The sequence below is a fragment of the Perognathus longimembris genome, chromosome 3 (genome assembly GCF_023159225.1).
Source record: "Perognathus longimembris pacificus isolate PPM17 chromosome 3, ASM2315922v1, whole genome shotgun sequence".
Taxonomy (NCBI): domain Eukaryota; kingdom Metazoa; phylum Chordata; class Mammalia; order Rodentia; family Heteromyidae; genus Perognathus; species Perognathus longimembris.
Window position 1 is genome coordinate 79,952,868 of NC_063163.1, and position 15,924 is coordinate 79,968,791.

The window sequence follows — 15,924 nt, forward strand, 5'->3', positions numbered from 1 at the left end:
GCCACCATGACTTGCTGATATTTTAAGGACATAATGAATCAACCATAGATCGTGTTTCTCTCTTGCTTTGATGACTAAGAGGCTCAGTCAGACTTGCAGTCAAATCCTGTTAATTATCAATGTATGTCATGTATTCCATGTATAAATATTATCCAACTTTATTTCTCTCTACCATGCTTCAATGTTCTCACTAATGTAATAATCCATTGCTTTCTATGAATTTAAAGGTCTTTCAAATAGTTTCTGGAATGAGCCACAATAGACACAGCCCACACATTATGGGTAAGAAGAGGGGGAAGGACTCTTCTTACTCAACATGGAATTCTGAGCATTCGGCACAGCAGCCATAGATAAGAATCAAATACACAGTGACTGGGTTGATAAATAAAGCAAATAACAAAATTAGAAACACCCTTATAATCAGGTTGCTTCACAAGAGATCCTCCTCCCTCTACCCTCCTGCCACCATGGTGCAGCTGCCCAGGCTTTTCCCAGGGTGGGCAGAGGCTTCTGAGCAAGTCTTCTCATCCCCTGGACAGCAGAGAGAACAGCAGCTTTGCCCCATACCTCAGAGCCACTGCCAGATTTGTGGTGCTCCTGGCTCCTGTGTGGCATTCCAGAACGAAGAGAATGAGCCAGGTGCTCTTCTGAACTCTGAGTACTGGTATGTCAAAAGATTAATGAAGGGGCTGGGAATAGGGCCTAGTGGCAAGAGCACTTGCCTCCTACACATGAAGCTCTCGGTTCGATTCCCCAGCACCACATATATGGAAAACGGCCAGAAGGGGCGCTGTGGCAGAGTGCTAGCCTTGAGCGGGAAGAAGCCAGGGACAGTGCTCAGGCCGAATCCAAGGCCCAGGACTGGCCAAAAAAAAAAAAAAAGATTAATGAAGCCGACTAGCACTAAGCAAATTTCACTTAAGTTAACTGTTAGAACCAAATTAACCCTTCGCCTCACTGTCTTCAATTAATACCTACTACAAGTATGAAACACACACTCTCTTTCTCTCTCTCTCTCTCTCTCTCTCTCTCTGAAAGAAAATTCTGATTTTAAAATCAAAGATTCCAACAACCTGTTTGGGAATAATACCTACATTGAGCTAAAGGGAACATCTCAGTAGTATAATATAATGGTCCAGATTTCTTTGTGTTGTGCTGGTACTGCTTGAACTTCAGACCTCGAGCTCTCAGCGTTTTTTGCTCATGGCTAGTGCTCTACCTTGAGCCATGCCTCCACACTAGCATTCTGCTGGTTAACTGGACATGAAGTCTCCAGGATTTTTCTGATGAACTGTCTGGCTTCAAACTTTGATCCTCCATGTCTCAACCTCCTGAGTAACTAGAATTGCAGACATGAACCATAGTTCCTGTCTTAATGGCCCACAAATTTAACAGTCTTTATACCTCAATATTCAAAATTGGAGGCTGGGGGCAGGGGGTGGGAATGGGACAGGACAGAAAGGCACAAACTACACACAGACTGACATGTGTGTTGCTCTGCACTCCTGGGAGGGAAGTGTGGAGAGAGGAAGGGCACACCTGTATTCACAGACTCAGAGCCCAACTCAGGGCCTGACCTAACAGGCCCAGCTCCCAGTTATCTCCTGGAGAAAGCACACAGCTCTGCTGGACCAGAGGGCTGCAGCCAGAATGGTTTTCGAGACAACGCCACGCTGCCACCTAGTGTTCTGTGGGACGAGGGGGATGAGGTTTTTGAGTTTTTAGGTGGACGGCAGACTGTACTGTGGCCCCTCCATGTACCACTGTATAAAATGAGGCTGCTCACCTCGCAGAAGCTGTCTTCTCAAGAATCCAGCTGAGCAGAGCAGAATAAACACAGTATCTTCCTGCCAGTACTTTAGCACAAGTGAAATGAGACCGACACTTAAGGACACAGCTGAGCACTCAGTTCTCTCCTTCCATCCCTGCTTTATTTTCCTCCTCAGTGACTGTAGAGCTAGTTGATCTCCCTTCTGGTCTTGTCTACCAACAGAATGTCAGCCTTGGGGCAGGAGTTTTGTCTGTCATACCCACTGCTGTATTCCCCCATGCCAGAACAAAGCTTGGCACACAGTAGGGGCTCAATAAACATGTTAATAAACAGCTCTTTGGGGGTCTGGGAATGTGGTTTTGTGGTAGAGTGCCTGCCTAGCATGCATGAAACCCTGGGTTCAATTCCTCAGTACCACATAAACAGATAAAAACAAAAGTAGTACTGTGGCTCAAGTGGTAGAGTGCTAGCCTTGAGCAAAAGCTGAGGAACAGTGCTCAGGCCCTGAGTTTAAGCCCCAGAACTGGCAAAAATAAACAAATAAATAAAATAAAAAAATAAATGGCTCCTTGGTGTAAAGATTGGGGTAGAAGGATACTAAGGCTGCTCTAAAGTGCCTCTGCTACCAAACTACAGAGGAAAGGGGCAGGGAGGCCTCTTGGTCCTGTTTACTGCATGTGGTCCACAACTACTTTAGGCTGCTCCACAGAAAATTCTATGTACACAAACTCCATGGGCTATGCGGTGCATGCTGGGCACTGTGAGCCAAAGGCCAGGAGGGAGGCCCAGAAAGGGCTGACAGCTTATTCCCCAGCCTAGGCTTAGCATAATGATTGTGGATATGGGCTGGCTCTCATAGGGAACCAGGGCCCTGCGCATGGAGGTAAGTGCTCTACCACTGAACTATATGACCTATACTCCCAACCCAACTATTTTTAACTGCTAAAAGTTCACAACTTGTTTTGCAGCAATGTGTGACTGACAGTGACCAACATACATGACCAGGAGCAGCATGGAGCAGGGAAGCCAAACACAACCTGGACACATGGCAGGGGCAACGCCGCTCAGCAGGACTCTCCTGGGCACAGGAGAGCCCAGGCTGAAATCACTCTTGAGCAAGGAAGAGAGGAACCCGAAAGGGGGCCGGACACAGGACAGGGGCTCAATGAAGAGGAAGTGTGGCCTGCAGAGCAAGGACATGCTGACCTCTGACCATCCCAGCACTATGGAAAGGAGAGAAGACAAAACCACTTCCAGAAATTGTAAGCAGAACAGGGCTCCCCGCGAGCCCCAGGTCAAAACCAGAAGGGAAAGGAATATTGAGGACAGCAGAGAGAGGAGGAAGGGAGTTTTACAGCTTACCACTGAAACCAAATAAAACAGAAACAAACCAGAGCTGGGCGCCTTGGTACACACCTGTCACCCCAGCTGCACAGGAAGCATATGTAGGACTACTGTCCAGATATACGACCAGGCATACAGGTAAAATGCTATTTAAATAGTAACTAAAGCTATAAAGGCTGAAGGTGGGTCTCAAGTGGCAGAGTACCTACCTAGCAAGACTAAGGTCCTGAGTTCAATACCCAGTATTGCTAATCCTCTCTCAAAAAACAAAGCAAGGGCTGGAAATATGGCCTAGTGGCAAGAGTGCTTGCCTCCTACACATGAAGCTCTCAGTTCGATTCCCCAGCACCACATATATGGAAAACGGCCAGAAGGGGCACTGTGGCTCAGGTGGCAGAGTGCTAGCCTTGAGCGGGAAGAAGCCAGGGACAGTGCTCAGGCCCTGAGTCCAAGCCCCAGGACTGGCCAAAAAAAGAAGAAAAAAACCACAAACAAACAAACAAAACACCAGGTTAAAGAAAAAAAAGATACAATGGGCTGGGAATGTGGCTTATTGGTAGAGTGCTTGCCTAGCATGCATGAAGCCCTGGGATCGACTCCTCAGCACCACATAAACAGAAAAGGCTGGAAGTGGTTCTATGGCTCAAGTTGTAGAGTGTTAGCCTTGAGCAAAAAGAAACTTGACAGTGAGCAGGCCCTGAGTTCAAGACCCAGGACTGGCAAAAAAAAAAAAAAAAAAAAAGAAGATCCACACACAGGGAAGCTCACTACCATCTCCTCTCTCCCGTGCCCTGCCTGGCGCACACCACTTATATCTGATGCCAGCCCAACCCAGCTCCCAAGACAGCAAGGGAGCCAGGAGCTGCTGCCAGCAGTGCCATCTGCTCACTGATTCCCACAGTCTGAACAGCATCGCTTCCAGAAGTGCTCAGCTCAGGCCCAGCAGCCATGTGCAGGGAACGAGGGGAACCTGGGCTCTGCCACTGGGCATCAATCGTCTACATTTGAGTGGGAGACAGTCAGTTCTTGAGACTTTTCTAAAAGGCCTTCAGAGAAACTGTCCGATTACTGGTCAGTGCATTTATTTGTATCTTATGGAAACAGAGCTCAAGGCAAGAGGGCTGCTCCCAGGCACAGTGCCCACCCCATGGCCCTCCAAGGTCAGGACACAGCACTGCCAGGAGCCAAAACTACATGTGAGCAATACCAAATGCAGCCCCAAAGTCCATGGGCATGCTATTCCGTGCAAGGAGCCATCAGACCAGCTGCTAGCCACCCCACAGAGCCCCAGGAACCCACACAGGCACAGCGCTCAGTCCCAGAGTCTCCAGACACTTATATTGGCACAGGAGCTTGAATGTGGGCATGGGAGCCAGAAGCTACATGCACACTTGCCTAACTTGGAGTTCATGTGCTTTCCCCTGCTATTTCTCAGAGGCCTGCAATGTCTGTAAGGCCCAAGTTCCCTTCTCCAACTGTCTAGGTGCCACCATCTGCAGGCAGCCAACAAGGCCTGCCAGGAAAGAGAGCACGTGCAGTCAGAGCTATGACAAAACATAGCAGCCAAAGGCTGGGTATGGCAACCTCTGTCACAAAGAAACGCACTGATGACAGCAGTGGGATGGGCACTTTCAACAGGCCAGTGAGAAAGGAATAGGGTGTGGGGAGGGGCAGGGAGTAGTCCCAAAGTCAGATGGAGAAACAGTATGTGCTGGAGGATGGGAAGGAAAGGGGGACCAAGAGGGAGAAGTAAAATAGGCCCTGTGGGCGAAGCACTCTCGAGAGAAGGGTAGGTTGATTAGGTGAATCTGAGCTGCAATAGGAGGTATGGGAATGAGGTCAGGAGGCATCGAGGGGACGTGGAAGAGGGAATATGGAAGAGAACAGCAGGCCAAACTCAGAAAACTCAACCCAGGGATCCAACAAATTGCATGACCCCTTGACTTCCCAGGTGACTGAAGAAGTAAACTATCTCCACATCCATGCACCAGGGACTCAAGGACACCCTACAGATATTAAAATGTGCAGGTACTCAAGTCGCCCATATAAAATGGCCTATTTACATCCTCCTGTGTACTTTCAGTCATGCCTTGTTTATGACCCAACTACTAGTAACACTGTGTAAACAGTTGCTATCCTAAATTGTTTAGGGAAAACTGTATGTGTGCTGGCCAGCAACACCGTAACTGAGCCTGAGTGGGTGGAACTTGGGATGCAGACGTGAGAGTACAGAGGACTAGGGATAATTAGTGATGGATCAAATGGAGGAGAGGAAAGCCACTGCTCCCCTAGTTTTTCTCCCTATTAGCATTCTTTAGGAACTATAATTCATCCAGGCATGGTGATTCATACCTATAATCCCAAAATGTGGGATGCCAAAGCAGGAAATTCACAAGCTCAAGCTGAGCTATGTAGTGACACCTGTCTCAGAAAAGGAAAGAAGGAAGGAAGGAAGGAAGGAAGGAAGGAAGGAAGGAAGGAAGGAAGGAAGGAAGGAAGGAAGGGAGGAAGGAAGGAAGGAAGGAAGAAAGGGGGCTGGGAATCCGGCCTAGTGGCAAGAGTGCTTGCCTTGTATACATGAAGCCCTGTGTTCAATTGCTCAGCACCACATATACAGAAAAGGCCAGAGGTGGCGTTGTGGCTCAAGTGGCAGAGTGCTAGCCTTGAGCAAAAAGAAGGCAGGGGCAGTGCTCAGGCCCTGAATCAAAGAGCCAGGACTGGAAAAAAAGAAAGAAGAAACAATCTCAACAACAGCACTACCTCCTGGATCCATATTGAACAGAAAGGAATCTCTCCCTCGATTCTCCTGCCAAAACAAAAACCACCACAGACCCCACAATGTTTTTCTAGGACTGGCTGGGCCTAAAAATGCAAATAAGGCTCAAAGGTTAAATCAGGACACAGAATCTTCTTGTTTGGGAAAGAATAGAAGGTAGGATGGTGTTCTTTGCCTAAAAGTCAGGGGTGGAGGCCGGGTTGTCGGTGGCTCACACCTGTAATCCTAGCTACTAAGTAGGCTGAGATCTGAGGATGGACGTTTGAAGCCAACCTGGGAAGAAAAGTCTGTGAGACTCTTATCTCCAATTAATTACAGAAAAAGCCAGTGGTATTGTAGCTCAAGTGGTAGAGTGCTAGCCTTGAGCAAAAGGAGCTTAGGGACAGTGCCCAGGACAAGACCAGCAAATAAAATAAATAAAAAAAACCAGGAGTGAGTTGTGAAGGGGACTGAATCAGAACTTGGATAAATGCAGAAGCCAGTGTCTCATCTTGTGTGAGAGCCCCAGTCCCCAAGCTTTCCAGGTGTTCCCAATGGCACTGGGGACCTGCTGTGAGCCCAGAGTGATTTAATGCCCCAGGAGGCACCTGCCTGGAGTTAGAGTCCTGGGTTCTGGGCCTGGCAGTGAGCCACCTGGGTGCCCTGAGACAAGCACCCTCACCTGCAAGTCGGGACAGCTGGTTCAGCAGGACAACTATCCCTGGTCGCCAGAAAGGCTACATGGTCTACCTGGGGTTTAGAGATGACAGAGCCTCAATCTGAGCGTGGTTATTTCCCACATGCAACCTTGAACTTCAAGCTCTTCACCTGGAACCAGTTAAAAATGCCTTCCTTTGGGGCTGTATTAAGGATAAAACAGGACACCTAAAGCTGGGGTGAGGTGAGTTCCAATCCCTCCTTTAGATCCAGTCCCCTCCAGGCAGAGAAGGGGCCTTTGTCAGTGAGAGAGGACCACATCCGCAATTCTCCACACACAGTGATAGCTTCTAACCACACACTCCTCTAAACACCGAGCTGTCAGCTAATGAAGGGTAATTAACAGACCAATTCACTGCCCAAAGACAGTGGATGGGAGCAAGCTCAATGCTAAACTGGGACCAGAGCCTGGAAATGGGTAGGTGGAAGGAAGAAGGAATTCTGACCCCAAGAAAGGGCTGCCAGGATGAAGGGGGGGTGGGGGTAGGGCACACAGCTGCACAGCCCCTGAGGGCTTGTCCCAGGGGTCAGCAAGCTCCTCTCCCAGTTCCTGCCTGAATTCCATTCCCCCTCCCTCCACCAGAGGCTGAAGCAACAAGACCCATTTCCACCCCTTCTAGGGAACTCAAAGGCTTCTAGCTTGAGAACCCAGGCCTTGGCCCTGACCAGCCCCTAACCCTAGGGTAAAAGAGGCAATTTGTCTTCTGCCTTGAGTCTAACTAACATTCTAAACAAGACCCAGCCACTAAGAAGAAACATCTCTGATTTTTGCAGGCTAGTATTTCCCTAGCCCTGTAATCTTTACAAACAGCAGCATGTACCACAATCACCGTGAACAGCTTCCCTCCCTTCGCTACAACACAGAAAAACTTCAAAGATGGATAGGCATGTTTCCACCGTGTAAGTGTGAGTTTAGCCCAGAGAACATCCTGCTCTCGGCAATAAATGGCTGACCCCAATTTCTGAATACTTCTTTCCTCTCCCAACTAATGTTCTTCCTCCTCATAAGACAAAACAGATAGTTTTTTTTTTTTTTTAAGGAATGAAATCCCTGATGGTCTGTTTATGGTGCTGATGTTCTAAGGTTGGACTTGAAGCTGGCCTCCATGCTACAAAGGAATGTTCTATAATGAAGTGTGTGCCTGCTCTTCTGTAAACCAGCGAATACCAAAACAAAGGGAAGGCATCGCTGGCAAAGAAGAACCAAATGTCTTTGGTGTCCACTAGTGAATACAGTAAACAGGACTACATCTTAGGGATTTTAAAAAATAAGCATGGACAACTGAAGGGTTCTCTCACAAGTTCATGTTAATAGGGCACCTTGAATTAGCTGATTAACTTAGGAGGCTGAACATCAATTTCAAACTGACCATGTATTTAACCGGAAAAGGAAAAGTTAACCCAAACAGGATATGAAAGTAAGGGCATACTATAAAGGCTGTTTTTAATGACACAGGAAAAGTCTACAGGAAAATACATGAAGATCCTTAGCACGCTAAGAGGGTAGAATAACTGCAATGCCTTCTTTCTAAATGTGATATACTGTTATTACAGCTGTTTAAAAGGCTGGGACAGAGCTTAGTGATACAGCTTAACAGGTTTGAGGCCCTGGGTTTGATCCCCAGCATCACACCCCTCCACCTGCCATCTATAGATAATAATAAATTATGACTTTTTATTTCATCTTGAGACAGGGTCTTGCCATGTAGCCCAGGCTGGTCTTGAATTCACAATCCTGTAGTTTTTAACGCTTTTAACATTGTGCAGTTTGGTAAAGTATGACTTTGATGTTTTATATAAAAATTTAAAAGTACTAAAAAAAAAAATCCCAGCGCATTCCTGAGGGTTTTTCCTTCTCGAAGGCAACAAATGTAATGTAACCCTTCCCTACTTGGAAGAAAGACTGAAGAACCCAAATACAATCCGCTTACCTGAGGTTTAACTTTCGCTCTTCATCGCTGCCAGCCTCCAGCTAGAGAGAAAGAAAGAGAATGTCACACCAGACAGCACTCTCAGGCAGCCTGGGCCAGGCCAGCAGCTCACATTCTCCTCCCTGGTGTCCGGAGAACAGATAAAGACATCCAGGAAACCTGGCTGCTTCTGAACAGACCTGCCCTTTCCTCCCCAATCTACCATTGTGCCTTTGAGGAATTTCCAGATTTCCAAATGTTTACCCACATTTTTGCTACCATCCGGAGGACTGACCCCTGCAAACACAGGATTTCCTACCTGGTGTCCTTACCCAACCACCATCTTGTCCCTCAGCTTTAACTTCCCAAACTGTTCTGGATCTTATCCTGTTTTGCTTTTAAGGAGAGGGGCTAGGGTCTTAAGAGAATGCATCTCTTCTGTCAAAAGCCAGTCAAGAGCTGAACAAGGAACACCATTCCATTCAAAGCCAGCCTGGGCTACACAATTGATCATCAAAAAACAGAAGACCACCTCCAAAGCCAGGTATAATAAGTGTCTCATGCCTATATAATCTTAGCTTCCTGGGAGGTAGAGATGGGGGGTGGGAGAACCATGGTCCCAGGCCAGCTAAGGCCAAAAGTTCATGAGACTCCATCTCAACCAATGTCTGGGCACAATGGCAAATTCCCATCATTGCCAGCAACACAGAGAAGCACAAGAGGATCACAGTCTAAGCCAGCCTGGGCAGAAAGTTAGACCCTACTTTGGACATAACCAATGACTGCAACCTGTGAGTCACACCTGAAATCTCAGCTATTCAGGAGGCTAAGACCTGGAGGATCAGGGGCAGGAGTCTGAGAGACTACATCTCCAATTAACTAGCATAATGCTAGATTAGAGGTTCACAAGGTAGAGCACTAGCTATGAGCAAGAATGTGAGACCTTGAGTTCAAGCCCTGGTATTGGCACACAAAAAGGAAAAGAACCAATGCAGAAAGGGACTAGAGGTGTGGCTCAAGGGGTAGAGTGCCACCTTAGCAAGCGTGAGGCCCTGAGTTCAATCCACAGTAACAGAAATATAAAAAACTTTAAAAATTCCAAATAAGCAAATAAAATGGCCACAAAGGTGGCTGCACACTTATCACCTCATAACTACTAAGGAGAATGACACAAGAAGAGGATCCTTGAGTCCCGAAATTCGAGGTCAGCCTGAAGACCCTGTCTCAAGAAATAAAAACAAAACCAGTCCACTTCAGCATGCCTGTACTATGGAAGACAGCCAGGAGTCAGGCTGTGGAGTTCAAAAGCTCTTGCTGGTTCTCAAAAAGACTTAAATGTTTAATATGAAACATTGGAGGCTGTTAGTTTATTTATGTAATTGACAGAAAAGAATATTCAATATTTTCTAAAAGCCAAAGACCAAGAGGTTGATCTCCAAATTTAACTCTGACTTCAGCCTCCATTGCTATTTTCCTGCGCAACAGGGCCTTGGAACATCTACATGCTATACAGAGGTGCCCACAGAATGGGATGAGAATCCTGGAACAGCATATAGGCCAGGACAAAGGCAAGGCTGACTGGGGACAGAAAGGAGGCCAATGCCAAAAGCCAAAACAAAACAAAACAAAACAAAAACCCACACTCAAAAAAACTGGACCAATCCAGAGCTTTAAAGAAGGAGGCATCACAGGAAGGTGGTCAGTCATCTCTACTGAGAATAAGCACATCAAGGGCATGAAGATGTCTATATGGAATGATGTGGCCTCAAGCACTGCATCTCCTGTCCACATGTCCTGTCCTGCACTTAGGGGCAGTGGGAAAGCTGGGGAAGGCTCTGCCCACTGCTGACCACAGAGCTGGGTCATCAGATCTGCAGGGCAGCAAACGACAAAGCTACAGTGACAGCAAAGGTGGATGCCGGCACAGTGAGGTAAGTCCCCTGCACCAGGAACACTGGGCAATGTCTACCGTGGGTTCTGGAGGGTGCTGTTGCTATCTAGTGGGTAGAAGATGGGAGGCTCTAAAATATCCTACGGTACAGGGCAGTCCTCACTACAGAGAATGTTCTGGTTCCATGTGTTAGAACCCTCCACGAAAATGCCTGGAGATCTGCCCAAGAAAATTTAGTCACTTTGAATACTGGTCAAAAATAACAATGTTAGCCATCCCTTCCAGCAGATCGCTGGTTTATCTGGGCCTCTGAGCTGCCTGTTCTCACAAAGGAGTTGAGATTAGGTTAACAGGAAAACGACATACATGAGATAATTAAAGAATGAGGAAGGAAAAAAAATAGCCAAGAGGGGAGTTGCTTTAGGGCAGAGGGCTGTGAGTTCACTGGGTTTCCCACGCTTTGAACTAGCCTGGCTCTGTCAGGAAACAGTTCTTCTGACTCACAGAAAGAGTTGCATCTTGAAGAGTGATGTAGTGATTTGTGGGTACAGATGTCTCTGTCACTCTCTGAGGTACTCGGGTAAAGGGCAACACACGGCCAGTTATTCCAGAGAAGCTACAGATGTCAAAGAACTCCATAAGAGGTAATGTGGGAGGTTTAGATGAGCTGAGGCACAGACAAAGGAGGAAGCAAATGGGGAAAGGACAAACCACAGTCTGGAAGACAGTCTTTGCCTTCCAAGGTACATCCCAGCCTCTGCTCCCTCACGGGGCAAAGCATGTGCTGATGTACTGAAGTAACAGAAAAGCTGCCTGCAGTTCTCGCCTGTTGATGTCACTGGCCCTTGGTAATACATCATGGTTTATAATTTAAAATGTGTCTAAGAGAAATAAGCAAAATGGGGCTGGGAATGTGGCTTAGCAGTAGAGTTCTTGCCTTGCATGCATGAAGCCCTGGGTTCCATTTCTCAGCACCACATACACAGAAAAGGCCAGAAGGGGTGCTGTGGCTCAAGTGGTAGAGTGCTAGCCTTAAGCAAAATGAATCCAGGGACAGTGCTCAGGTCCTGAGTTCAAGCCCCAGGACTGGCAAAAGAGAAAGAAAAAAAGAAATAAGCACAACGTAGTACAACCAAAGAATATTTATTATTCAGCCACAAAAAGGAATTAAATACCAGCACATTCTACATGTGAATGAACTTTAAAACTGTGATGCTAAGTGAAAGAAGCCAGACATAAAAGTCATTATGATGCATGATTCTTCCTAGATGAAATGGTCAGAACAGGCAAATCCGGGGGGAGGGGGGGGAGGGAGGGAGAAAGGATTAGTGGGCAATAGTTAATGGGTATGGTTGCTTCCTGGGGTGACTGGAAGGCTCTGAAATTAGTGGTGATGGTTGCACAATCCAGTGAATACCCTAAAGAACCACAGAATTGTGCACTTGAAACAGTGAGTGGACAGTACATGAAATGTAGCTCCACTGCAAAAATAAAAGAGGAACTGAAAAATGTGTCTAAGACAGGAGCAGATCAGGTGTTACGGTTTCATAGGTGACATGAAGTGGGGCTCTGTTGCTCCTGGCAGCCAGGTTCATCCCCCAGCTCTCAGGAGTTTTTGCGAAGAGAACATGAGATTAAGTGCATTGAAAGTACTTTGTAAACTTCCAGACTGGCAGTAACAGAAGTGATTAGGAGAACAGAGGGCTGCAGGGCAGGGTCACCACAGCAACCTAACTTTTTGGTTACAGACCACCAATATTATTTTTGCCTCTAAATCAGTGGGGGAGGGGGGAGATGCCGATGGTAAGAACCCTTTGGTCTGCAGAAAAGATAAAAGTCACTACAGGCCCTCCTCTCCACAGACGGGGAGCAAGGGGGAAGCTCCCAGATCTCACAGCCACTCTGGGAAAGTTCCTGCCAGTCCCAGTGAAGAAGCTGAAGAACCAAGGGGGAAGGGACAGCGCTGTGATGACACCAGATAGGATCCTCTTTTGGGTCTCAGTCAGTCACCATGTTGACAGTCAATTTTGCTGCCCCGGGAGTTGTACTACCCTAGATGCTGGCTAGCAACTTCCTCCTCCTTCAGGGCTGCTCCTCCTGTCTTCTCTAAACAGAGCTAAGGGGCTCCAGCTGCCCTGCTGTCTTCAGTCGGCTCAGGAATTTAGACCAGGGGCCTTAAGGGTTCTCCAAGAAAAGGGGAGCCAGCCTTCAGCTGCTGCTGTGACCTACTCAGAGGACAGGCCCCGGCTTTGGGCAGAAAGCCTCATTCTGCAGGCTCACAGGGGGGCACTTATCCCAATTATTAAAAAACAACAACAACAACAACAAACATGGAGCCCACTAAACAAGGGCCTGGTCACTAGCACGGAGCAGCTATACATCCACTGCCCCTGCTGCACTCCTAACCCCCCAAGCCCTAGAAAGGCCTAGAAACCACACGGGTGCCCAAGGAACACACAGCCCCAGGGAAAGGATGGAAAGGAAAACTCTGCTCTCAGCCACAGAGAGACACAAGACCCAGCCCCGAGCCCAGAGCATGCCCAGGGATGGTCACGCGGGACACGGGGGCCCACCCAAAAGACAGGGCCACAACCCCCGAGGCCGGCAGCCAGGCCGGGTCCGGGGCGGTGGGCACGGTCCCCGGGTCACACGCAGTCACACGCCGCCGCAGGCCCGCAGGAAGGGGCTGCAGACCCGCCCCCAGGGGCACGATGCCCGGGCTCCCCGAAGCCGCGCCCGCCGGGGGTCCCCATCAGGCCCACTCGGTGAGTCCAGGATCCCGGGCCCGGCTCACCTCGCTGTTGCTGGCCGAGGAGGAGGCGGCGCTGGGCGTGGGCGAGCGCTGCAGGGTCACCAGGGCCATGGCTGCCGCGTGGGACACGGGCGCCGCCGCGGCCTGAAGCTAGAAACGCCGCCGACGCCGCCGGGCCGAGCCCGGGGCCTCCAGGAGCCGCGCGCGGGCGGGCGGGCGGGCGGCCGGGCCGAGCCGGGCCGAGCCCGCCCCTCGCCCTCAGCGTCCGCCGCCCCCGCTTCGCCGCCCCTCGCGCCCGCGCGCCCCGCCCGCTGAGCCTGGAGGCGGGGGAGGAGGGGAAAAGAAGGGGGTGGGGCCGAGCGGCCGAAGAGGGGGCGGGGCTTCGAGGATGGGTTGGAGGAGGAGCTGAGTGGGCGGGGCGGGGAGGGGCTAGACGTGCGATGGGGGCGGGGCTGATCAGAGGAGGAGGGGGCGGGACGGAAGAGAATGAAAGGAGGGGCGGGGATGAGTGGGCGGAGCGGAACACTGCGCACGCGCAGGTTCTAGGAGTCCGAGGAAGCAGCGGCCTCTCCTTTGCCCTAATTGGCCTGGGTGCCCGAGGGTGGGGGCGGGCCAAAATGGGGACCGCCCCCTCCCCCGGAAGTCGGTTTGCTGAGTTGGCCGGGTGGGAAAGCTGAGGTCTGTGGAGCAAGTGCGCCAGACTCTTCAGGGGATGAGACATGCAATGATTCAGGAATTAAAAAAATTCCTCCTGCTAAACTTTGCAGAAATTCAATTCGCTTACTCGTGCATTTGTGAACTATTCGTTGAGCTTCTACCAAATTAAGCATTGAATATACAAAAGTGAGCAAAATAAGATTAGGCCCATCCTTGGGGATTTGAGGTGCCTGAGATTATTACATACACTTAAAAGTTAGTTTGCTAGCCTGGCGCTGGTGGCTCATGCCTGTAATCCTATCTACTCAGGAGGCTGAGATCTGAGGATGGTAGTTCAAAGCCTGCCTGGATAGGAAAGTGTGTGAGACTCTTATCTCCAATTAACCACCAGAAAACCAGAAGTGGCGCTGTGGCGATGTGGCCCAAGTGGTAGAGCTCAGGGACAGCACCCAGGCCCCAAATTCAAGCCCCAAGACTGACAATGTTTTTTTTCTTGTGGATGAGGCTGGTTCTGTGGTAGGACACTTACCTAGTATGCTCCAGGCCTAGGATTTGAAAGCTTTCTATGTGTCCAGAAACCCAGCTAACTCCTTGTAAAACTGGAATTTTGGACCCCAGGCCCAAATGTCAGGACCTCCACAGCTCAGGCTACTTGCTCATGTGAGCCAATTAAATAGACATGGTGAAGGCAGGGAGAGATTTTTTTTTTTTTTTTTTTTTTGCACAGCACAGGTGTGCCATGGAAAACAGCAATTAAGTACCGCTTTGTCCATGTTTTGAGCTATAGACCGGAGCTTCAGGTTTTGTAAACAAAGAACTTGGGGGAAGGCAGTGGAAGAGAGGGATTTATAATTATTAAACAGTCCTGGCCAAAGTACGGCCTGGTTGGTCATTATTTCAGTCTTTGTTTTGGGAGGATTCTGGAGAGTTGTTAGCACTGTCACTACTAGTTAGCATAAACAAGTGTAGTTGCCTGGTAGGTGGGCTGTCCTTAAGGGCAATTTTGACTGGTCCCATAAGGATAACCTGTCCTTCCCAGATTCCAAGTTGATTGCAAAGTGACTGCAGAGAGAATGGTTTACAGCAGCTATACATATGAAATGAAGGCAGAGATATCAAGCTTTTCTCCTGCTTTGTGTTAATTCAGGGGCCCAGAAAAAGCAGCTTTTAAAGGTGATTCTGGAGTTACCTCTGTCATCTCTTGAGGCAAGCAGCAAGTCTTTGTTGCCTGGGTGTAGAGAAGGGTGGGAGTGGTCCTACCTGAGGAAACTTCTGGTTCCTTTTCTTAATGGCAATTTCCTCCATTCTTTCTTATAAATAAGTTATCAGTCAGTACTGTCCTTCCTGAATTCTAAGGTGTCAGCCAGGTGTATAGCTTATAGAAAGACACAAAAACAGAGCCTGGCACTGGTGGCTCACACCTATAATCCTAGCCACTCACAAGACTGAGAGCTGAGGATCCTGGTTCAAAGCCAGTCCAGGAAGGAATGAGACACATATCTCCAGTTAAACACTAAAAAGCCAGAAGTGGCTATGTGGTTCAAGTGGTAAAGTGGCAGCCTTGAGAAGAAAAAAGCTAAGGGACAGCTCCCAGGCTCTGAGTTACCCACTCCAGCATAGGAAGGAAAGGAGGGAGGGAGGGAGGGAGGGAGGGAGGGAGGGAGGGAGGGAGGGAGGGAGGGAAAGAGAGAAAGAGGGAAAGAGGGAAGGGGAGGAAAAGCAATAAGCCAACATCCTCCCAGCCCAAATGGATGCCCCCTCAAGTCCCTCCTTGGCCTCATCTGTCCGATGTCCCAGAATGGTAGTGAGCTGGCCAGCTGGCCTGGGAGCCTCTGTCTTGGGGCTGTGGCTTAACTCAGGGACTGCTTGGTGACCACCCCCAATGCTGCAGGCCAGGCTCACAGCAGGCCAGGGAACTACTCTCTGTCAGCCAGACGGAGACAGAAAAAAGATGAAGATCGTCTCCAGCTGGCCAGAGAGACGGACCTCCCTGTACCCTCAGAGAAAGCCCTCCCTCTCCTACCCACCCCCCCTCCCAAGCCTGTCCCCAGGGACTTGGGATCAGCCAGAAAAGTCAGGCAACTTTTCAGTGACTTGGAGTGAGGGGAGGAGAGGTCTTCTGGCTGG

The 15,924-nt window shown here is 49.2% G+C and overlaps 1 protein-coding gene across 1 annotated transcript in view; it reads right to left on the reverse strand.

Annotated features, from left to right (window-relative positions):
- Positions 1-13,367, reverse strand: part of Ssh1 (slingshot protein phosphatase 1) — a 52,562-nt gene extending 39,195 nt beyond the window's left edge. Inside the window, exons 1-2 of the mRNA XM_048342771.1 lie at positions 13,183-13,367; positions 8,519-8,559 (exon numbers count right to left, since the gene is read on the reverse strand). Coding sequence (XP_048198728.1) covers positions 8,519-8,559; positions 13,183-13,251 — 110 coding nt within the window. The 5' untranslated portion in view covers positions 13,252-13,367. The remainder of the gene's footprint in view (positions 1-8,518; positions 8,560-13,182) is intronic.
- Positions 13,368-15,924: the final 2,557 nt, after the last annotated feature.